The sequence below is a fragment of the Scyliorhinus torazame genome, chromosome 12 (assembly GCF_047496885.1).
Source record: "Scyliorhinus torazame isolate Kashiwa2021f chromosome 12, sScyTor2.1, whole genome shotgun sequence".
Taxonomy (NCBI): domain Eukaryota; kingdom Metazoa; phylum Chordata; class Chondrichthyes; order Carcharhiniformes; family Scyliorhinidae; genus Scyliorhinus; species Scyliorhinus torazame.
This window is the reverse complement of record NC_092718.1, coordinates 66587778-66610281: the sequence shown is the minus strand read 5'-3', so window position 1 is coordinate 66610281 and position 22504 is coordinate 66587778. Positions and strand designations below refer to the sequence as shown.

The 22504-nt window shown below is 55.5% G+C and overlaps 1 protein-coding gene across 1 annotated transcript in view; it reads right to left on the bottom strand.

Moving 5' to 3' along the window:
- The window catches only part of LOC140387051 (mitochondrial adenyl nucleotide antiporter SLC25A24-A-like), a 150116-nt gene extending 132507 nt beyond the window's left edge, over positions 1-17609 (bottom strand). Inside the window, exon 1 of the mRNA XM_072470062.1 lies at positions 17569-17609. Coding sequence (XP_072326163.1) covers positions 17569-17609 — 41 coding nt within the window. The remainder of the gene's footprint in view (positions 1-17568) is intronic.
- Positions 17610-22504: the final 4895 nt, after the last annotated feature.

Here is a 22504-nt window from a genome sequence, read left to right as displayed (position 1 = left end):
GGGGTGAGAGAGGGTGGGGGTGAGAGAGCGAGAGGAAGTGGGGGTGAGAGTGGGTGGGGGTGAGAGAGTGTGGGGGTGAGAGAGTGTGGGGGTGAGAGAGGGTGGGGTGAGAGAGCGAGTGGATGTGGGGGTGAGAGAGTGTGGGGATGAGAGAGCGAGTGGAAGTGGGGGTGAGAGAGCGAGTGGATGTGGGGGTGAGAGAGTGTGGGGGTGAGAGAGCGAGTGGAAGTGGGGGTGAGAGAAGGTGGGGGTGAGAGAGGGTGGGGGTGAGAGAGCGAGTGGATGTGGGGGTGAGACAGGGTGGGGGTGAGAGAGCGAGTGGATGTGATTGTGAGAGAGTGTGGGGGTGAGAGAGTGTGGGGGTGAGAGAGCGAGTGGATGTGAGGGTGAGAGAGTGTGGGGGTGAGAGAGCGAGTGGAAGTGGGGGTGAGAGAGGGTGGGGGTGAGAGAGCGAGTGGATGTGGGGGTGAGAGAGTGTGGGGGTGAGAGAGGGTGGGGGTGAGAGGGTGGGGGTGAGAGAGAGTGGGGTGAGAGAGCAAGTGGATGTGGGGGTGAGAGAGCGAGTGGATGTGGGGGTGAGAGAGTGTGGGGGTGAGAGAGCGAGTGGAAGTGGGGGTGAGAGAGGGTGGGTTGAGAGAGCGAGTGGATGTGGTGGTGAGCGAGTGTGGGGGTGAGAGAGCGAGTGGATGTGGGGGTGAGAGAGTGTGGGGGTGAGAGAGCGAGTAGAAGTGGGGGTGAGAGGAAATGAGTTGAGAGAGGGTTGGGTAAGAGAGGGTGGGGTTAGAGAGGGTGGGGGTGAGAGGAGGGGGGTGAGAGAGGGTAGGGGTGAGAACGTGGGAGTGAGGGGGAACAGGGGCGAGAGGAGGGTGGGGTGGTGAGTGGTGGGGTTGAGAGAAGGTGGGGTGAGAGAGGGTGGGGTTAGAGAGGGTGGGGGTGAGAAGAGGTGTGGTGAGAGAGGGTGGGGTTAGAGAGGGTGGGGGTGAGAGGAGGGGGGTGAGAGAGGGTGGGGTTAGAGAGGGTGGGGGTGAGAAAGGGTGTGGGTGATAGAGGGTGGGGGTGAGAGAGTGTGGGGGTGAGAGAGGGTGGGGGTGAGAGAGGGTGAGGGCGAGAGAGAGTGGGGGCGAGAGAGAGTGGGGGCGAGAGAGGGTGGGGGTGAGAAAGGGTGTGGCTGAGAGAGAGGGTGTGGGTGAGAGAGGGTGGGGGCGAGAGAGGGTGCGGGTGAGAAAGGGTGTGGGTGAGAGAGGGTGGGGGTGAGAGAGTGTGGGGGTGAGAGAGGGTGGGGGTGAGAGAGGGTGAGGGCGAGAGAGAGTGGGGGCGAGAGAGAGTGGGGGCGAGAGAGGGTGGGGGTGAGAAAGGGTGTGGCTGAGAGAGGGTGTGGGTGAGAGAGGGTGGGGGCGAGAGAGGGTGTGGGTGAGAGAGGGTGGGGGTGAGAGAGTGTGGGGGTGAGAAAGGGTGGGGGTGAGAGAGGGTGAGGGCGAGAGAGAGTGGGGGCGAGAGAGGGTGGGGGTGAGAAAGGGTGTGGGTGAGAGAGGGTGGGGGTGTGAGAGGGTGGGGGTGAGAGAGGGTGGGGGTGAGAGAGGGTGGGGTTGAGAGAGCGAGTGGAAACGGGGGTGAGAGAGGGTGGGGTGAGAGTGGGTGGGGGTGAGAGAGGGTGGGTGAGAGACGGTGGGGGCAAGAGAGGGTGGGGGTGAGAGAGGGTGAGGGCGAGAGAGGGTGGGGGTGAGAGTGGGTGAGGGCGAGAGAGGGTGGGGTGAGAGAGGGTGGGGGTGAGAGAGGGTGGGTGAGAGACGGTGGGGGTGAGAGAGGGTGAGGGCGAGAGAGGGTGGGGGTGAGAGAGAGATATGAAGTGGGGGTGAGAGAGGGTGAGGGTGAGAGAGGGTGAGGGTGAGAGAGGGTGGGGGTGAGAGAGCGAGTGGAAGTGGGGGTGAGAGAGGGTGGGGGTGAGAGAGTGTGGGGGTGAGAGAGCGAGTGGAAGTGGGGGTGAGAGAGGGTGGGGGTGAGAGAGTGTGGGGGTGAGAGAGTGTGGGGGTGAGAGAGGGTGGGGTGAGAGAGCGAGTGGAAGTGGGGGTGAGAGAGGGTGGGGTGAGAGAGCGAGAGGAAGTGGGGGTGAGAGAGGGTCGGGGTGAGAGAGGGTGGGTGTGAGAGAGAATGGGGTGAGAGAGCAAGTGGATATGGGGGTCAGAGAGTGTTTGGGTGAGAGAGTGTGGGGGTGAGAGAGTGGGGGGGTGAGAGAGGGTGGGGTGAGAGAGCGAGTGGAAGCGGGGGTGAGAGAGGGTGAGGGTGAGAGAGGTGGGGTGAGAGAGGGTGGGGGTGAGAGAGCGAGAGGAAGTGGGGGTGAGAGTGGGTGGGGGTGAGAGAGTGTGGGGGTGAGAGAGTGTGGGGGTGAGAGAGGGTGGGGTGAGAGAGCGAGTGGATGTGGGGGTGAGAGAGTGTGGGGATGAGAGAGCGAGTGGAAGTGGGGGTGAGAGAGCGAGTGGATGTGGGGGTGAGAGAAGGTGGGGGTGAGAGAGGGTGGGGGTGAGACAGGGTGGCGGTGAGAGAGCGAGTGGATGTGGGGGTGAGAGAGTGTGGGGATGAGAGAGCGAGTGGAAGTGGGGGTGAGAGATCGAGTGGAAGTGGGGGTGAGAGAAGGTGGGGGTGAGAGAGGGTGGGGGTGAGACAGGGTGGCGGTGAGAGAGCGAGTGGATGTGATTGTGAGAGAGTGTGGGGGTGAGAGAGGGTGGGGTGAGAGAGCGAGTGGATGTGGGGGTGAGAGAGTGTGGGGGTGAGAGAGCGAGTGGATGTGGGGGTGAGAGAGTGTGGGGGTGAGAGAGCGAGTGGAAGTGGGGGTGAGAGAGGGTGGGGGTGAGAGAGCGAGTGGATGTGGGGGTGAGAGAGTGTGGGGGTGAGAGAGGGTGGGGGTGAGAGAGGGTGGGGTGAGAGAGCAAGTGGATGTGGGGGTGAGAGAGCGAGTGGATGTGGGGGTGAGAGAGTGTGGGGTTGAGAGAGCGAGTGGATGTGGTGGTGAGCGAGTGTGGGGGTCAGAGAGCGAGTGGATGTGGGGGTGAGAGAGTGTGGGGGTGAGAGAGCGAGTAGAAGTGGGGGTGAGAGGAAATGAGTTGAGAGAGAGTTGGGTAAGAGAGGGTGGGGTTAGAGAGGGTGGGGTTGAGAGGAGGGGGGTGAGAGAGGGTAGGGGTGAGAACGTGGGAGTGAGGGGGAACAGGGGCGAGAGGAGGGTGGGGTGGTGAGTGGTGGGGTTGAGAGGAGGTGGGGTGAGAGAGGGTGGGGTTAGAGAGGGTGGGGGTGAGAAGAGGTGTGGTGAGAGAGGGTGGGGTTAGAGAGGGTGGGGGTGAGAGGAGGGGCGGTGAGAGAGGGTGGGGTTAGAGAGGGTGGGGGTGAGAAAGGGTGTGGGTGAGAGAGGGTGAGGGCGAGAGAGAGTGGGGGCGATAGAGAGTGGGGGCGAGAGAGGGTGGGGGTGAGAAAGGTTGTGGCTGAGAGAGGGTGTGGGAGAGAGAGGGTGGGGGCGAGAGAGGGTGCGGGTGAAAAAGGGTGTGGGTGAGAGAGGGTGGGGGTGAGAGAGTGTGGGGGTGAGAAAGGGTGGGGGTGAGAGAGGGTGAGGTCGAGAGAGAGTGGGGGCGAGAGAGGGTGGGGGTGAGAAGGGGTGTGGGTGAAAGAGGCTGGGGGCAAGAGAGGGTGGGGGTGAGAAAGGGTGGGTGAGAGAGGGTGAGGGTGAGAGAGGGTGGGGGTGAGAGGGGGTGGGGCGAGAGAGGGTGTGAGTGAGAGAGGGTGGGGGTGAATGGGTGGGGGTGAGAGAGGGTGGGGGTGAGAAAGGGTGTGGGTGAGAGAGGGTGAGGGCGAGAGAGAGTGGGGGTGAGAGAGGGTGGGGGTGAGAGAGGGTGGGGGTGAGAGAGAGTGGGGTGAGAGAGCAAGTGGATGTGGGGGTGAGAGAGTGTGGGGGTGAGAGAGTGTGGGGGTGAGAGAGTGTGGGGGTGAGAGAGGGTGGGGTGAGAGAGCGAGTGGAAGCGGGGGTGAGAGAGGGTGAGGGTGAGAGAGGTGGGGTGAGAGAGGGTGGGGGTGAGAGAGCGAGAGGAAGTGGGGGTGAGAAGGGTGGGGGTGAGAGAGTGTAGGGGTGAGAGAGTGTGGGGATGAGAGAGGGTGGGGTGAGAGAGCGAGTGGATGTGGGGGTGAGACAGTGTGGGAATGAGAGAGCGAGTGGAAGTGGGGGTGAGAGAGCGAGTGGATGTGGGGGTGAGAGAGTGTGGGGGTGAGAGAGGGTGGGGGTGAGACAGGGTGGGGGTGAGAGAGCGAGTGGATGTGATTGTGAGAGAGTGTGGGGGTGAGAGAGGGTGGGGTGAGAGAGCGAGTGGATGTGGGGGTGAGAGAGTGTGGGGGTGAGAGAGCGAGTGGCTGTGGGGGTGAGAGAGTGTGGGGGTGAGAGAGCGAGTGGAAGTGGGGGTGAGAGAGGGTGGGGGTGAGAGAGCGAGTGGATGTGGGGGTGAGATAGTGTGGGGGTGAGAGAGGGTGGGGGTGAGAGAGAGTGGGGTGAGAGAGCAAGTGGATGTGGGGGTGAGAGAGCGAGTGGAAGTGGGGGTGAGAGAGGGTGGGGGTGAGAGAGCGAGTAGATGTGGGGGTGAGCGAGTGTGGGGGTGAGAGAGCGAGTGGATGTGGGGGTGAGAGAGTGTGGGGGTGAGAGAGCGAGTGGAAGTGGGGGTGAGAGGAAATGAGTTGAGAGAGAGTTGGGTAAGAGAGGGTGGGGTTAGATAGGGTGGGGGTGAGAGGAGGGGGGTGAGAGAGGGTAGGGGTGAGAACGTGGGAGTGAGGGGGAACAGGGGCGAGAGGAGGGTGGGGTGGTGAGTGGTGGGGTTGAGAGGAGGTGGGGTGAGAGAGGGTGGGGTTAGAGAGGGTGGGGGTGAGAGGAGGTGTGGTGAGAGAGGGTGGGGTTAGAGAGGGTGGGGGTGAGAAAGGGTGTGGGTGAGAGAGGGTGGGGGTGAGAGAGTGTGGGGGTGAGAGAGGGTGGGGGTGAGAGAGGGTGAGGGCGAGAGAGAGTGGGGGCGAGAGAGAGTGGGGGTGAGAGAGGGTGGGGGTGAGAAAGGGTGTGGCTGAGAGAGGGTGTGGGTGAGAGAGGGTGGGGGTGAGAGAGGGTGGGGGTGAGAGAGTGTGGGGGTGAGAAAGGGTGGGGGTGAGAGAGGGTGAGGGCGAGAGAGAGTGGGGGCGAGAGAGGGTGCGGGTGAGAAAGGGTGTGGGTGAGAGAGGGTGGGGGTGAGAGAGTGTGGGGGTGAGAGAGGGTGGGGGTGAGAGAGGGTGAGGGCGAGAGAGAGTGGGGGCGAGAGAGGGTGGGGGTGAGAAGGGGTGTGGGTGAGAGAGGGTGGGGGCAAGAGAGGGTGGGGGTGAGAAAGGGTGGGTGAGAGAGGGTGGGGGTGAGAGAGGGTGGGGGTGAGAGGGGGTGGGGCGAGAGAGGGTGTGAGTGAGAGAGGGTGGGGGTGAAAGGGTGGGGGTGAGAGAGGGTGGGGGTGAGAAAGGTTGTGGGTGAGAGAGGGTGAGGGCGAGAGAGAGTGGGGGTGAGAGAGGGTGGGGGTGAGAGAGGGTGTGGGTGAGAGAGAGTGGGGTGAGAGAGCAAGTTGATGTGGGGGTGAGAGAGTGTGGGGGTGAGAGAGTGTGGGGGTGAGAGAGGGTGGGGTGAGAGAGCGAGTGGAAGCGGGGGTGAGAGAGGGTGAGGGTGAGAGAGGAGGGGTGAGAGAGGGTGGGGGTGAGAGAGCGAGAGGAAGTGGGGGTGAGAGAGGGTGGGGATGAGAGAGTGTGGGGGTGAGAGAGTGTGGGGGTGAGAGAGGGTGGGGTGAGAGAGCGAGTGGATGTGGGGGTGAGAGTGTGTGGGGATGAGAGAGCGAGTGGAAGTGGGGGTGAGAGAGCGAGTGGATGTGGGGGTGAGAGAGTGTGGGGGTGAGAGAGCGAGTGGAAGTGGGGGTGAGAGAAGGTGGGTGTGGGAGAGGGTGGGGGTGGGACAGGGTGGGGGTGAGAGAGCGAGTGGATGTGATTGTGAGAGAGTGCGGGGGTGAGAGAGGGTGGGGTGAGAGAGCGAGTGGATGTGGGGGTGAGAGAGTGTGGGGGTGAGAGAGCGAGTGGCTGTGGGGGTGAGAGAGTGTGGGGGTGAGAGAGCGAGTGGAAGTGGGGGTGAGAGAGGGTGGGGGTGAGAGAGCGAGTGGATGTGGGGGTGAGATAGTGTGGGGGTCAGAGAGGGTGGGGGTGAGAGAGAGTGGGGTGAGAGAGCAAGTGGATGTGGGGGTGAGAGAGCGAGTGGATGTGGGGGTGAGAGAGTGTGGGGGTGAGAGAGCGAGTGGAAGTGGGGGTGAGAGAGGGTGGGGGTGAGAGAGCGAGTGGATGTGGGGGTGAGCGAGTGTGGGGGTGAGAGAGCGAGTGGATGTGGGGGTGAGAGAGTGTGGGGGTGAGAGAGCGAGTGGAAGTGGGGGTGAGAGGAAATGAGTTGAGAGAGAGTTGGGTAAGAGAGGGTGGGGTTAGAGAGGGTGGGGGTGAGAGGAGGGGGGGTGAGAGAGGGTAGGGGTGAGAACGTGGGAGTGAGGGGGAACAGGGGCAAGAGGAGGGTGGGGTGGTGAGTGGTGGGGTTGAGAGGAGGTGGGGTGAGAAGGGTGGGGTTAGAGAGGGTGGGGGTGAGAGGAGGTGTGGTGAGAGAGGGTGGGGTTAGAGAGGGTGGGGGTGAGAGGAGGGGGGTGAGAGAGGGTGGGGTTAGAGAGGGTGGGGGTGAGAAAGGGTGTGGGTGAGAGAGGGTGGGGGTGAGAGAGTGTGGGGGTGAGAGACTGTGGGGGTGAGAGAGGGTGGGGGTGAGAGAGGGTGAGGGCGAGAGAGAGTGGGGGCGAGAGAGAGTGGGGGCGAGAGAGGGTGTGTGTGAGAAAGGGTGTGGCTGAGAGAGGGTGTGGGTGAGAGAGGGTGGGGGCGAGAGAGGGTGGGGGCGAGAGAGGGTGCGGGTGAGAAAGGGTGTGGGTGAGAGAGGGTGGGGGCAAGAGAGGGTGGGGGTGAGAGAGGGTGAGGGCGAGAGAGGGTGGGGGTGAGAGAGTGTGGGTGAGAGACGGTGGGGGTGAGAGAGGGTGAGGGCGAGAGAGGGTGAGGGTGAGAGATTATGTGGGTGAGAGAGGGTGGGGGTGAGAGAGGGTGAGAGATTATGTGGGTGAGAGAGGGTGAGGGTGAGAGAGAGTGGGTGAGAGAGCAAGTGGATATGGGGGTGAGAGAGTGTGGGGTTGAGAGAGCGAGTGGAAGCGGGGGGTGAGAGGGTGAGGGTGAGAGAGGTGTGGTGAGAGAGGGAGGGGTGAGAGAGCGAGAGGAAGTGGGGGTGAGAGAGGGTGGGGGCGAGAGAGGGTGGGGGTGAGAGAGAGTGGGGTGAGAGAGCAAGTGGATGTGGGGGTGAGAGAGTGTGGGGGTGAGAGAGTGTGGGGGTGAGAGAGTGTGGGGGTGAGAGAGGGTGGGGTGAGAGAGCGAGTGGAAGCGGGGGTGAGAGAGGGTGAGGGTGAGAGAGGTGGGGTGAGAGAGGGTGGGGTGAGAGAGCGAGAGGAAGTGGGGGTGAGAGTTGGTGGGTGTGAGAGAACGAGTGGATGTGGGGGTGAGACAGTGTGGGGATGAGAGAGCGAGTGGAAGTGGGGGTGAGAGAGCGAGTTGAAGTGGGGGGTGAGAGAAGGTGGGGATGAGAGAGCGAGTGGATGTGGGGGTGAGAGAGTGTGGGGGGTGAGAGTTCGAGTGGAAGTGGGGGTGAGAGAAGGTGGGGGTGAGAGAGGGTGGGGCTGAGACAGGGTGGGGGTGAGAGAGCGAGTGGATGTGATTGTGAGAGAGTGTGGGGGTGAGAGAGAGTGGGGTGAGAGAGCGAGTGGATGTGTGGGTTTGAGAGTGTAGGGGTGAGAGAGCGAGTGGATGTGGGGTGAGAGAGTGTGGGGGTGAGAGAGCGAGTGGAAGTGGGGGTGAGAGAGGGTGGGGGTGAGAGAGCGAGTGGATGTGGGGGTGAGAGAGTGTGGGGGTGAGAGAGGGTGGGGGTGAGAGAGAGTGGGGTGAGAGAGCAAGTGGATGTGGGAGTGAGAGAGCGAGTGGAAGTGGGGGTGAGAGAGCGAGTGGAAGTGGGGGTGAGAGAGGGTGGGGGTGAGAGAGCGAGTGGATGTGGGGGTGAGCGAGTGTGGGGGTGAGAGAGCGAGTGGATGTGGGGGTGAGAGAGTGTGGGGGTGAGAGAGCAAGTGGAAGTGAGGGTGAGAGGAAATGAGTTGAGAGAGAGTTGGGTAAGAGAGGGTGGGGTTAGAGAGGGTGGGGTTAGAGAGGGTGGGGGTGAGAGGAGGGGGGTGAGAGAGGGTAGGGGTGAGAACGTGGGAGTGAGGGGGAACAGGGGCGAGAGGAGGGTGGGGTGGTGACTGGTGGGGTTGAGAGGAGGTGGGGTGAGAGAGGGTGGGGTGAGAGTGGGTGGGGGTGAGAGGAGGTGTGGTGAGAGAGGGTGGGGGTTAGAGAGGGTGGGGGTGAGAGGAGGTGTGGTGAGAGAGGTTGGGGTTAGAGAGGGTGGGGGTGAGAGGAGGGGGGTGAGAGAGGGTGGGGTTAGAGAGGGTGGGGTTAGAGAGGGTGGAGTGAGAGAGGGTTGGGGGTTGAGAGGAGGTGGGTGAGAGAGGGTGGGGTTAGAGAGGGTGGGGTTAGAGAGGGGTGGGGGGTGAGAGGAGGGGGGTTGAGAGATGTCAAGAGCAGTCACTCTCACCTCACCTCTGGAGGTCAGCTCTTTTATCCATGTTTGAACCAAGGCTGTAGTAAGGTCAGGAGTTGAGTGACCCTGGCAGAAACCAAATTGAGCACCAGTGAGCAGGTTTTTGCAAAGTAAGTGCCGTTGATAGTGCTGTTGATGACCCCTTCCATAACTTTGTTAATCGAGAGTGGATTGTTCAGGCCGTTGTTGGCTAGGTTGAATTGGTCCTGTTTCTTCAGTACAGGACTTATGTGGTCAATTTTCCGCATTGCCAGGTAGATGCCAGCATTGTAGCTGTCTGGAACAGCTTGGCGTGGGGCATGGCCAGTTCTGGAGCACAAGTCTTCCGCACTGTTGGCGGAATTTTGTAAGGGCCCATAGCCTTTCCAGTATCCGTGCCTGCAGTCATTTCTTGTTATCACGTGGAGTGAATCGAATTGACTGACATCTGTGATGCTGGAGACCTCCGGAGGAGACCGAGATGGATCATCCACTCGGCACTACTGGCTGGAGATTGTTGAGAATGCTTCAGTCTTGCCTTTTGCCCATATATGCTGGGATCCTCCACCATTGAGGATGGGGATATTTGTGGAGCCTCCTCCTCCAGCGAGTTATGGAGTCATACAGATCGAGAGCACAGAAAACGCCCTTCAGCACAAACAACCACCCAACCAGCTAACCATTCTAATCCCATAGCCTTGTATTCTTTGGCATCACAGGTACACATCTAAATGCTTCTTAAATGTTATGAGGGTTTCTGCCTCCACCACCCTTTCAGGCAGCGAGTTAAAAACTCCCACCACCCTCTGGGTAAAATAGTTTTTCCTCACATCCCCTCAAAACCTCCTGCCCGTTACCTTAACTCTGTGCCCCCGTCATTGATCCCTCCACCACGGGGGAATGTTTCTTCCTGTCTACTCTATCTATACCTCTCATAATTTTATACACCTCAGTCGCGTCCCCGCTCAGTCTCCTTTGCTCCACGGAAAACAACCCCAATCTATCTAATCTCTCGTCATAGCTAAAACCCTCCAACCTCTGCACCCTTTCAAGTGTTATCACATCCCTCCTATAATGTGGATTCCAGGGCCGGGATTCTCCACTACCCGGCGGGGCGGGGGGTCCCGGCGGGATGGAGTGATGGGAACCACTCTGGCGTCGGGCCACCACAAAGGTGCAGATTTCTCCGCATCTTTAGGGGCCAAGCCCTCACCTTGAGGGGCGAGGCCCGCGGCGGAGTGGTTGGCGCGCCGCCGGCCGGCGGGAAAGGCCTTTGGCGCCACACCAGCCAGGGCCGAAAGGACTTCGCCGGCCGGCGGAAGTCCACGCTTGCGTGGGAGCGTCAACGGCTGCTGACGTCATCCCTGCGCATGCGCCGGGGGGGGGGGGTCTCTTACGCGTCGGCCATGGTGAAGGCTGTGGCCGAGGCAGAGGGAAAAGTATGTGCCCCCACGACACAGGCCCGCCCGTGGATAGGTGGGCCCCAATCGTGGGCCAGTCCACCATGGGGGCACTCCCCCGGGGCCAGATCGCCTCGAGCCCCCCCCCCCCCAGGACCCCGGAGCCCGCCCGCGCCACCTAGTCCCGCCGGTAAGAGAGGTGGTTTGATTCTCGCCGGCGGGACTGGCATTCCAGCAGCGGGACTTCGGCCCATCGCGGGCCGCAGAATCACCGGGGAGGGGGGCCCGACGACCGGCGCGGTTCCCGCCCCCGCCGAATATCCGGTGCCGGAGAATTCGGCAACCGGCGGGGGCGGGATTCACGCCAGCCCCCGGCGATTCTCCGACCCGGCGGGGGGTTGCAGAATCCCGCCCCTGAACTGCGCACAATACTCTAGCTGTGGCCTAACTAACATTTTACACAGTTCCGGCATAACCTCCCTGCTCTTAAACTCTATGCCTTGGCTAATAAAGGCAAGTATACCATATGCCTTCTTAACCACTGTATCTGCCTGATCTGCTACCTTAAGGAATGGGTGTTCATGCAGAGCAAGGTCCCTCTGATCCTCGGTGCTTCCCAGGGTCCTACCATTTTTTATTTTTTTTTAATTCTCCTCCTTTTTCACATTTTCTCCCACATTTACACCCATCAACAATAAACAATAGTCAGCAAGATATGTCAATCCCCATAATAACAACGATCCCATCCGCCCACTGTGGTGTTGGGTGCTCTGAGGTACAGATGAACCAACACGGTTGCGATTGGTACAACGCAGTTTTATTCCAACTTGTTATTTACAGATCTGTCTTGGTACTCAGCACGTGGTGACTGTATGAGTGTCTTGTTAATCAGGTCCTGTCCTTGTCCTTGTCTCCAGATGGACTGGTCACCAGGTGTCGTGTTTCTTGTTTTATACTGTGTCTGCTCTTGTCTGTGATTGGCTGTTGTGTTATGTGTGCTAATCTGTTGGTCTATCTATCATGATGTGTGTGTTTGAATATCATGACACCCACCAACACCCAAACCTCAGCCCACATGTTTACATAAACAAATGACAAAAAGGAATCAGGGATTACCCATTGTCACTCTTAATCTACACAGCCCCCCCCCCCCCCCCCCCCCCCCCCACCCCCAACTAATGTTCGATGTTATCCAGTTCTTGAAAGTGCATAATAAATAGTGCCCATGACTTGTAGAACCCCTCCGAGCTTCCCCTCAGTTCAAACTTAACCTTCTCAAGGGTCAAGTATTCCAACAGGTCCCCCCGCCACGCCAGGGCACTGGGTGGAGAGGCTGCTCTCCATCCCAGCAAGATCCGCCTTCGGGCGATCAACGAGGCGAAGGCTATGATATCTGCCTCCGCTCCCGTTTCCAACCCTGGTTGGTCCGACACACCGAATATGGCCTCCTGGGGACCCGGGTCCAGTTTCACACGCACCACCTTGGAAATTACCCGAAACACCTCCTTCCAGTACTCCCCTCGCTTTGGACAGGACCAAAACAGATGAACGCGATTCTACTCCTTCAAAAAATCGGCCCATCCTCCCCCTCGTGAGGTGTGCTCTATATACCACCTTCAGCTGTATCAGCCCCAACCTCGCACATGAGGTGGAGGCATTCACTCTCCGGAGCACCTCACACCAGACCCCCTCCTCTATAACCTCTCCCAACTCTTCCTCCCACTTTGCTTTGATCCCTTCCAGTGGTGCCTTATCCTCTTCCAGAATAGCTCCGTACACCGCTGACACTGCCCACTACTCCAGTCCCCTTGTCGTCAACACCTCCTCCAGCAATGTGGAGGCCGGTTCCTCTGGGGAAGCTCTGTATCTCCTTCCTGGCAAAATCCCGAACCTGCATGTACCAAAACCTTTCTCCCTGCTCCAGCCCATACTTCGCTTCCAGCTCCCTCAATCCTGCAAACCGACCCCGAAGAAACAAATCTTTTAGCGTCTTAATCCCCTTCTCTTCCCATTTCCAAAAACTTCCATCCCACCTCCCTGGCTCAAATCTGTGGTTCCCCCGAATTGGCATTTCCCTTGACCCTAAACCCAACCCGAAGTGTTGGCGAAACTGCCTCCAGATTTTCAATGAAACTATTATTACCGGACTCCCTGAATATTTCCCCGGAGCTATCGGGAGCGGCGCCGTTGCAAGTGACTTCAGCCCCGACCCCCTGCATAAACTCTCCTCCATTCTGACCCACTGAGAATCCACCCCTCTGACCCAGCTCTGCACTTTCTCCACATTTGCCGCCCAGTAGTAGTACAACAAGTTCGGGAGACCCAAACCCCCTGCCTGCCTTCCCCTCTGTAGCAGCACCTTTCTCACTCTGGCCACCTTCCCTCCCCATATGAATGAGGTGATCCTTCCCTCAATCTCCCTGAAAAAAGACTTTGGCAGGAAAATCGGTAGGCATTGAAAAATAAACAGGAATCGCGGCAACATATTCATTTTAACCGCCTGTACCCGACCTGCCAGCGACAGAGGAAGGCCGTCCCACCTTGCCAGATCGGCTTTCACTCTCCCCACCAAACTAGTGATGTTGTACCTGCGAAGCCTCCCCCACTCCCGGGCAACCTGCACCCCCAGATACCTAAAATGAGTCCCTGCTCTACGGAATGGTAGCCCCCCACCCCTGCCCCCACCCCCGGCCGAGACAACACAAAGTACTCACTCTTGTCCAGGTTCAACTTGTACCCCGAGAAAGACCCAAATACCCGCAGTAGCTCCAATATTCCGCCTATCGATGCACTCGGCTCCGACACATACAGCAGCAAGTCGTCGGCATATAAGGACGGCATATAATGTTCTATCCCCCCCCCCCCCCCCCCCCCCCCGCCCCCCCCGCACTATTCCTTTCCATGCTCCCGAACTTCTCAATGCAATGGCCAACGGCTCAATCGCAAGTGCAAACAGAAGGGGAGACATAGGACATCCCTATCTCGTCCCACGGTGGAGAGAGAAATATCTCGAACTGATATTATTTGTGCGGACACTCGCCTTCGGTTCCTTATATAATAGCTTTACCCAGTTCACAAACCTTGGTCCAATCCCAAACCGCTCCAGCACTGCCATCAGGTACCCCCATTCTACCCGATCAAACGCCTTCTCGGCGTCCAATGCCACAACTACCTCTGTTTCCTTTCTTTCCGCCGGTGCCATAACAACGTTCAAAACCCTCCTAATGTTCGAAAACAGCTGCCTCCCTTTCACGAACCCCGTCTGATCCTCCCCTATCACCTTCGGGAGGCACTCCTCCAGCCTACCCGCCAGTACCTTCGCCAACACGTTTACGTCCACATTCAGAAGTGATATGAGCTGATACGACCCACACTCCGTCTGATCCTTATCTTTTTTTAGTAACAGGGAAATCGATGCCTGCCCCAAGGTTTGCGGCAACACCCCCTTCCCTATCGCCTCCTCAAACATCCCCACCATCAGGGGTGCCAACCTATCTTTAAATTTTTTATAACATTCCACCGGAAACCCATCCAGCCCTGCCACCTTCCCCGACTACATCCTCCCAATCGCATCCTTTATCTCCTGCTCCACTATTGCTCCTTCTAATGTAGCCCTGTCCCCCTCCCCTAGCCTCGGGTACTCCAACCCATCGAGAAATTCCTGCATCTCACGGTCTCCTCCGAGTGGCTCTGACTTGTACAACCTCTCATAAAACTCCTCAAAAACCTTGTTAATCAGCACTGGGGCCACCACCAACTTCCCTGCCCCATCTTCCACCTGAAGAATTTCCCTTGCCGCTGCCTCCCTCCGGAGCTGACCTGCTAACATATCTCCATGTTCATAAACTGCACCCCTTGCTCGTCTCAGTTGGCGCACCGCCTTCCTGGTGGACAGTCAGTCGAAGCTTGCCTGTAGTTCCTTCCTCTTTTCCAGCTACGCCGGGTCCCCATCCTCTGCATACCTCCTATCTACCTCCAACATCTCATCTACTACCCTCTGCTGCTCCAACCTCTCCTCCTTATCCACCCTAACCTTAAACAAAATTACCTCACCTCTCACCACCACCTTTAGAGCCTCCCAGACGACTGCCTTCGACACCTCACCCGTACAATTGAAACCTACATATTCCTTAATTACCTTTTCAATTTTCTCACAGAATACTTGGTTCCCCAAAAGCCCCACATCCAGTTTCCACCCCGGTCTCTGTGCTGCCCCCTTCTCTAGCACCATATCCACCCAATGTGAAGTGTGATCTGACACTGCAATTGCAGAGTATTCCGACCCCTTGACTCCAGCCAGCAAAGCCTTCCCCACCACAAAAAAGTCGATCCGCGAGTATACCTTATGGACCGCTGAGAAAAACGAATACTCCCGTTCCCATGGGTGCAGGAACCTCCAAGGGTCCACCCCTCCCATTTCCACCATTAGCCCAGCCAGCGCCTTCGCCCCCCTTGATGGGACTAGCGAGCGCAGCCGTGATCTGTCCAACCTTGGCTTCTGCACCAGGTTCCAGTCCCCCCCCCACAATCAGCTCATGCGTGCCTCAGTCGGGAATAGCCCCAACCACCTTCCTCGCGAATCCCACATCGTCCCAATTGGGACCGTATACACTTAACAGCGCCACTAATCTCCCCTCCAATGCCCCTGTCACAATCACATATCTACCCCCCTGATCTGCCACCACCTTCTCCATCTGGAAGTGTACCCTTTTGCTGACCAGCACCGCTACCCCTCGAGCCCTTCCATCAAATCCGGAGTGAAACACTTGGCTAACCCAGCCCTTTTTCAGTCTCACCTGGTCCTTCACCCTCAAGTGAGTCTCCTGCAGCATTGCTACATCGGCTTTCAAACTTTTAAGATGTGCAAGCACCCTTGACCTCTTGACCGGAACTCCTAGCCCTCTCACGTTCCATGTGATTATCCTTACTGGGGGTCTCTCACCCCCTCCACCTTTCTTATCCACCATCACCATACCACCGGGCCCTGCACCATAAGCCTGACCCGCCCCTGTCCATTGTTAACATCGAACCCCTTCCCCCCTCCCAAGAACCCCCCCTACAAAAACATCCCCCAACATCCCTCCCTCCAACCCCTCTTGCTCGCCTCGTAGGCCCATTGAAGCCTGCTATCTAGGCTCCAACGTCCGCAGTCCTCCTCTCACCTCACCCCCATTCACTAACTGACTTTAGTTAGCTAGCGCAGGTGGCTCCCCCCCGCCAATACCTCTCGCCCCCTTCCGCCCAGTCCCAGAGAAAGAAACACCAAAACAAACCCAACAACCCAACCCCTACAATTCACTAACATAACATTTAACCGTCGCAACACAGAACGCCATTAACTTGAACTCTGTAACAATGCAAAGAGAAGTAAATTTCAATACAAATCAGTAAAAAGAAAGTTGCAACATTTGTACATTTTCCAGCCGCTCAAACACAGTCCACTGTCTCTCTTCCAGTTCCGCTCTTCACGTCTGTCCCAAGCCTTCTGCCCTCACGAACGCCTCAGCCGCCTCCGCTGTCTCAAAATAAAAGTCTTTGACTTTATATGTTGCTCTCAACTTCGCCGGGTATACCACACCAAATCGCACCCCCTTCTTGTACAAAGCCGCCTTCACTCGCCCAAACGCCGCTCGTCTTTTTGCCAACTCCACCGTCCAGTCCTGGTAGATCCGAACCGCAGTACCATCCCACAGCACCTCACGCTTCTGCTTCGCCAAGTTTAATACTTTCTCCTTCATGCAAAACTTATGGAAGCAGATAATTATTGCCCTTGGCGGCTCGTTCACTTTGGGCTTCGGCCTTAATGACCGATGAGCTGAGTCTAGCTTGTACAGGGTGGGGTTCTCACCCTCCCCCATCAGCTCCGCCAACTTCTTAGCGAAGTATTGCGTTGGCCTTGGGCCCTCTCCCTTCGGGCAAGCCCACAATTCTCAAATTGTGCCGCCTTGAGCGGTTTTCCAAGTCTTCCAGCTTTGCTCGGAGCCCTCTGTTAACCTCCACCACCCTCCGCAGCTCGTCTCCCATCGAGGTGACCTGGTCGCTGTGTCGTGTCACGGCCTCCTCCACCTCCTTCATCTTCTCGCCCTGCTCTCTCACCTCGGCCGATGCCTTTGCCACCTCCACCCTGATCGGGCCGATTGCCTCCTCCAACAATGACCTCGCCATGACCACCATCTCTTTCCTCAGGATCTCCATGTGCCTCACCAAACATTTTTCCAGCTCCACCACCATCACCTCGGTCATCTTCTCCACCGTAAGTAGTGCGGTCCCGCCTTGCAGTTCGGCTTCCGCCATCCTGTCAACACTTTTGCTTTTGCTCGTCTTCTCCTTCGGCGGCGAACCCGCGTTTCCTCCTTTCTTTGACGCTGCCTTTTGCATCTTTTAGCGGCTTATTGATTTTTATCTTCTTTCCTTTCTCCTCTCTCCCCCTTCACCCTCCTGCCCTTCATCAATCTGACATTCTTCTTTTTTGAAAAAAAAACTTTTACCAAACTTCCATAAATCTTCTTTCTTTCTCCTCTACATTCACCTGGGACCAGGCTTCAACCTTCTTCTTCCTAGGTGGGAGCCATCCGACGTGGAGCACCCTCCCTACATGGCGCTCGGGCCTGCCGCCTCGACCTCTTCAAAGCTCCGCCCCCGCTGCTCCGACCTGCCGGGCCCGGCGCCTCAGCCCCCGCCGCCCGACACCCGCGCGGGGTTCTTCGCCGGCTTTTAAACCGGCCCCACTGGCTGCTCGTGGCGGCCCCAAAGGCCGACGATAGTCGGGGGGGGGGGTGCGTGAAGGCTCGGGGATTTCCCCGAAATCGCCGCGAATCGCGGCCACCGGCGGGAGCTCTTTTTTTTGCGGCCGCCCTGCTCGCCCACCCCACCGGAAGTCCTCCTGCCATTTTTAATTTGCTTGCCTTGTTTGTCCTGCCCAAGTGCATTCTCGTTCACGTATCGAGATTGAATTCCATTTGCCACTGAACAGCCCATCTGACCAGCCCGTCTATATCCTCCTGTAATCTAAGGCTGTCCTCCTCACAGTTTACCACCCCACCAATTTTCATGTCATCCACGAATTACTGATCAACCCTCCTATATTCATGTCTAAATCTTTTATATAAACCACAAACAGCAAGAGCCCCAACACTGATCCATGTGGGACCCCATTGAACACAGGCTTCCAGTCAGAAAAATACCCCTTGACCATCAACCCCTGCTTCCTGCCACTCAGTTAATTCTGTATCCCATTTGCCAAATTTCCTTGGGTCCCATGGGCTCATACCTTTGCTAACAGCCTCCCGTGTGGGACCTTATCAAAAGTGTAATGACTTAGACCAGGTCTTTGAGATTGGCCAATTGGAATAAGAGTTCCCTGATTAATGTGCCAATCAGGGAACCTCTTCTTTATATATCCCCTGCACTCCCAGTGTAAAATCTTTGCTGAAGTCCAAATAGACTACATCAGATGCATTTCCCTCATCTACATACCTGGTCACCTCTTCGAAAAAGTCACACAAGTTGGTCGACATGCCCTCCCCTTAACAAAACCATGCTGACTGATCTTGATCGATCCCTGCCTCTCTAAATGCAGATTAATTCTGTTTTTTCAGAATTGCTTCCAATAATTTTCCCACCATTGAGGTTAGACTGACTGACCTTTAGTTTTGAGGTTTATCCCTTCCTCTCTTCTTGACTAATGGCACCACATTGGCTATTCTCTAGTTGTTGGCACCTTTCCTATCGCCAGAGAGGAATTGAGTTGTTTAATTGTCCACCACCATTCATTGCTGGATGTGGCAAGACTGAAGAGCTTAGATCTGATCTGTTGGTTGTAGGATCGCTTAGTTCTGTCTTGTTGCTGATGCTCTTTGGCACAAAAGTAGTTCTGTGTTGTACCTTCCCCAGGTTGACACCTCATTTTTAGGTCTGCCTGGTGTTGCTCCTGGCATGTGCCCTAAATTCTCAACCAGTGTTGATCCCCCCGGTTTGTGGGGGATATGCTGGACCATGTTGTTCCAGATTGTGTTGGAGTACAATTCTGCTGCTGCTGATGGCCCACAGTGCCTCATGAATGCCCCGTCTGGAGTTGCTCGAGCTGTTCCAAGTCTATCCTATTTAACACGGTGGTAGTGCCGCACAATAGACAAAACATTTTACTGGAATGTCCAATTCACCTAACATCACGTTTTTCGGGTATTGTGGGAGGAAACCGGAGTGTGCAATCTCCGCAGGCAGTGACCCAAGCCAGGAATCGAACCTGGGAACTTGGCGCTGTGAAGCAACAGTGCTAACCACTGTGCTACCATGATAAAGTAAATGTAGACCAAATGTTCCCCCTTGTGGGACAATCTAGAACGTAAGGTCACAGATATAGATTGAGAGGCGGCAGATTTAAAACTGAGATGAGGCAGAACTACATCTCGGAGAGGGTGGTGAATTTGTGGAACTCGCTGTCCCATAGTGCGGTGGAGTCTGAATTGCTAAATAGTTTCAAGAGGGAGATAGACATATTTCTGATAAAAAATGGGATAAAGGGATATGGGGAACAGGTGGGGAGGTGGATTTGTGACCAGGAAGAGATCAGCCATGGTCTGACTGAATGGTGGAGCAGGCTCGAAGGGTCAAATTGCCTACTTCTGCTCCTAATTCCTATGTTCCTTGATTTTATACTCAATGGGTAAGGTGCTAAATTGATTCGGGATTGATCCTGGCGTTAATCACTAGCACATGGGCTTTTTGAGCTGAGTGGAGTTGGCAGGGTAATCACAGTGCGAGGGAGACAGGAGCCATTGACTGTACACATGCGATGATCAAAGTGCCTTGGAATCTTCATCAATGTTCAGCTTGTACAGCACACTAGAAGGTTTTCATCCATTTTCTGTGCTCCATATCCAGGGTGCTGCCATGAATAATTCAGACAGTTGCTTATTTTCCTGCTCTAAGTTCAGATTCCCATGGCAGACACCCTTCTGGGAAGTGGACCCTGGCAAAGGCTGCTCACTCGCCATTGAGACATGGGGCAGCATGTGGGGCATTGGCAAGGTGGGGTGGGTGGAAGCGTTGAGAAGCTCAAGCACCTTGAGAAGAGCCCCCACTGATATCCATCGCGCCACCTGCACTACCCTGTTTGCTGAGTGCTGGAGAGAACTCTACCCCATGTCTGTGAGGCAGTAAATCACCATAATGGTGACAGGACAGGAGATCCTTCAGCCCATCGTGCACTAGTTCACTGTATTCAGCTAATTCCACAGCCCTGTCTTGTCCCTGTAGCCCTGGAAATATTTCCAGATAATTCTCCAATTCCCTTTTGAAAGCCATGGTTGAATCTGTCTTTACTAGACTCCCACACAGCACATTCCAGATCCTAACCACTCACTCTATCACATGTGGCAGGAGTGCCAGTGCCTTGTTCAGTTGTTATTGACCCTTAAACTATTCTCCCCTTAGCCAACAACACCTGTCTTCAGCACCTCAGGCTTGCTGTGTGGAGCTTTGAATGGGCCCAGCCCTTGCCGCCGCATGTTGCTCATACTCACTTGTGCCGTCCAACTCATCAGTCTGGTTGACTTTCAAATGTCCTCTGAAATGGAGCGCAGTTAGGGACTGGCAACAAATACCAGCTCAACTAGCAATTCCCATGTCCTGTATGAAGGAAACCCAACTGACGTATTAGCTGGACCCAAAGACATGCCGATATGTCCAATGCTTGTGTCCTGGAATGGATCATCTTCCCTAAGGAATCTTCATTATCACCAGGCTGGATTACTGCTCTACATGTGGTAATCCTGGAGCAGGCTAGAGGTGGATAAGATTTAATAATTGAACTTTCGTCATTTGGGAGTACAGAACTACCCCTGTGCAAGGTGGCACAGTGGTTATCGCTGCTGCCTCACAGCTCCAGGGACCCGGGTACAATTCCGGACTTGGGCCACTGTCTGTGTGGAGTTTGCATGTTCTCCCCGTGTCTGCGTGGGTTTCCTCCGGGTGCTCCGGTTTCCTCCCACAGTCCAAAGATGTGCAGGTTACGTAGATTGGCCCTTAGTGTCGAGGGTTGCACAGGTTAGGTTACGGGATTCCGGGGATAGGTCGGGGTGAGTAGGGAATTGGACCTGGGTAAAGTGCTCTTTTGGGGGGTCAGTGCAAACTTAATGGGCCGAATAGCCTTCTTCTGCACTCTAGGGATTCTATGATTGATTAACTTGAGTATTGCTGAAAAAAGAGGCATTTTTGTCAAAGCTTTTCACCCAGGAAATTCACAAGAATATCGCATAAGGGAAATCAACAAATATATACTGTATAGCAAGAGAGTGCTTATTGGTTCGAGGCATTGCCATGGAGAATGCACCAGTTGATGGTGACTGATAGCTAACTGCTAAGCATTGTTTGAAATTTAAACAGACAGCTTGACTCTGATTGGTCAAGACATTTTCCTCAGGAATGAACTAATGAATGACTGTCGCTTATTTTGTTCAGCAGAAACAGGTACAATGTATGTACATGTCTGCAAACAACAGAGCCCTATGTATTAATTTAAAAAAAAAAAATATAGAGTACCCAATTCATTTTTTCCAATTAAGGGGCAATTTAGCGTGGCCAATCCACGTAGCCTGCACAGCTTTGGGTTGTGGGAGCGAAACCCACACAAACACGGGGAGAATGTGCAAACTCCACACGGACAGTGACCCAGAGTCAGGATCGAACCTGGGACCTCGGCGCCGTGATGCTGCAGGGCTAACCCACTGTGCCACTGTGCTGCCCCCACCCTGCGTATTAATATATGTAACTTCCAGTACATGCAAATACGTCACAGTGCGAGCCTGACTGACAATCTTTTTTTAAATATAAATTTAGAGTACCCAATTATTTTTTGTTCCAATTAAGGAGCAATTTAGCGTGGCCAATCCACCTATTCTGCACATGTTTGGGCTGTGGGGGTGAAACCCACGCAGACACGGGGAGAATGTGCAAACTCCACACAAACAGTGACCCAGAGCCGGGATTGGAACCCGGGTCCTCAGCGCCGCAGTCCCAGTGCTAACCACTGCGCCACCGTGCTCTGACTGACAATCTTAACTTGGTTATCAGCATATTCCTTAGCAGACTAAGGGTTATTTTGCAAATTATGTCCTATCGCAGAATCACATGTAATATTGGAGACTGTGTTTTGCATTTTGTAAGAACGGCTGGTTGGGTACGGTTTGTACCTTGCCTGTTGCGAACACTGGGAGGGACATGCTGTTTGATATGATCCACCAGCCTTTGGGACATATGGCCTACATACATAACATCACTCTGGTACTGAAATTCAGATCCCACATTACTCATTTGTGTAATAGGCAGATGGCAGCATCCTGCTAGTGGTGAATGCCACTTGTGTATCTATTGTATAGTAGCAGTGTGAAGCAGCTGTCTCCACCTGTTGCTCAACCTTGTGAGATACGTCACCCTTCCAGGGTGACCCCAGGTACACCGGGCAATTTTAAGGACCAAAAGTGTCAGCCTTAGGCCTGTTCATGAGTCTGCATGATATAGAGTGAGCAATGATCTGATCAGGCTAGACATTTTGCGATAAAGGAACATCTGTAACTATGGGTGATTTAAATCTGCATGTAGGTTGGGGAAACAAAATTAATCACAATGCCGTAGAGAAGGAATTCCTGGAGTGTGTACTGATTTACTGGTTTACTGGTAGCTGGTTTACTGAATGAGTTTGTTGAGGAACCTTTTGGAGAACAGGCCATCCTAGACTGGGTATTGTGTAATGAGAAAGGAATAATTGGCAATTTAGTTGTGCGAGGCCCCTTGGGCATGAGCGATCATAATATGTCCATAATATTCATCAAGATGGAGAGTTACATAGTAGATTCTGAGACTCGGGTCCTGAATCTTAATAAAGGAAACTACGACAATATGAGGTGCGAGTTGGCTATATTAGATTGGGAAATGTTACTGAAAGGGATGACGGTGGATAGGCAATGGTAAACCTTCAAGGAGCGCATGGGTGAACTGCACAATTGTTTATTCCTGCTTGGCACAAAAGTAAAACAAGAAAGGTGGCCAAAGCGTGGCTTACAAGGGAAATTAGAGATAGTATTAGATTCAACAAAGAGCCATACAAATCGGCCAAGAAAAACAATAGAAGGAGTGAGGGAGTGAGTAAGGGAGCAGTTTAGAATTCAGCAAAGGAGGCCCCAGGGATTAATTAAGAAGGGGAAAATAGAGTTTGAGAGTAAGCTCGCGGGAAACATTAAAACTGACTATAAAGGTTTCTGTTGGTATGTGAAAAGAAAAAGATTGGTGAAGACAAACGTAAGTCCCTTTGCGTCAGAAACAGGAGAATTTATAATGGGGTACGAAGAAATGGCTGACCAACTAAACACATACTTTGGTTCTGTCTTCACAAGGGAGGACACAAATAATTTAC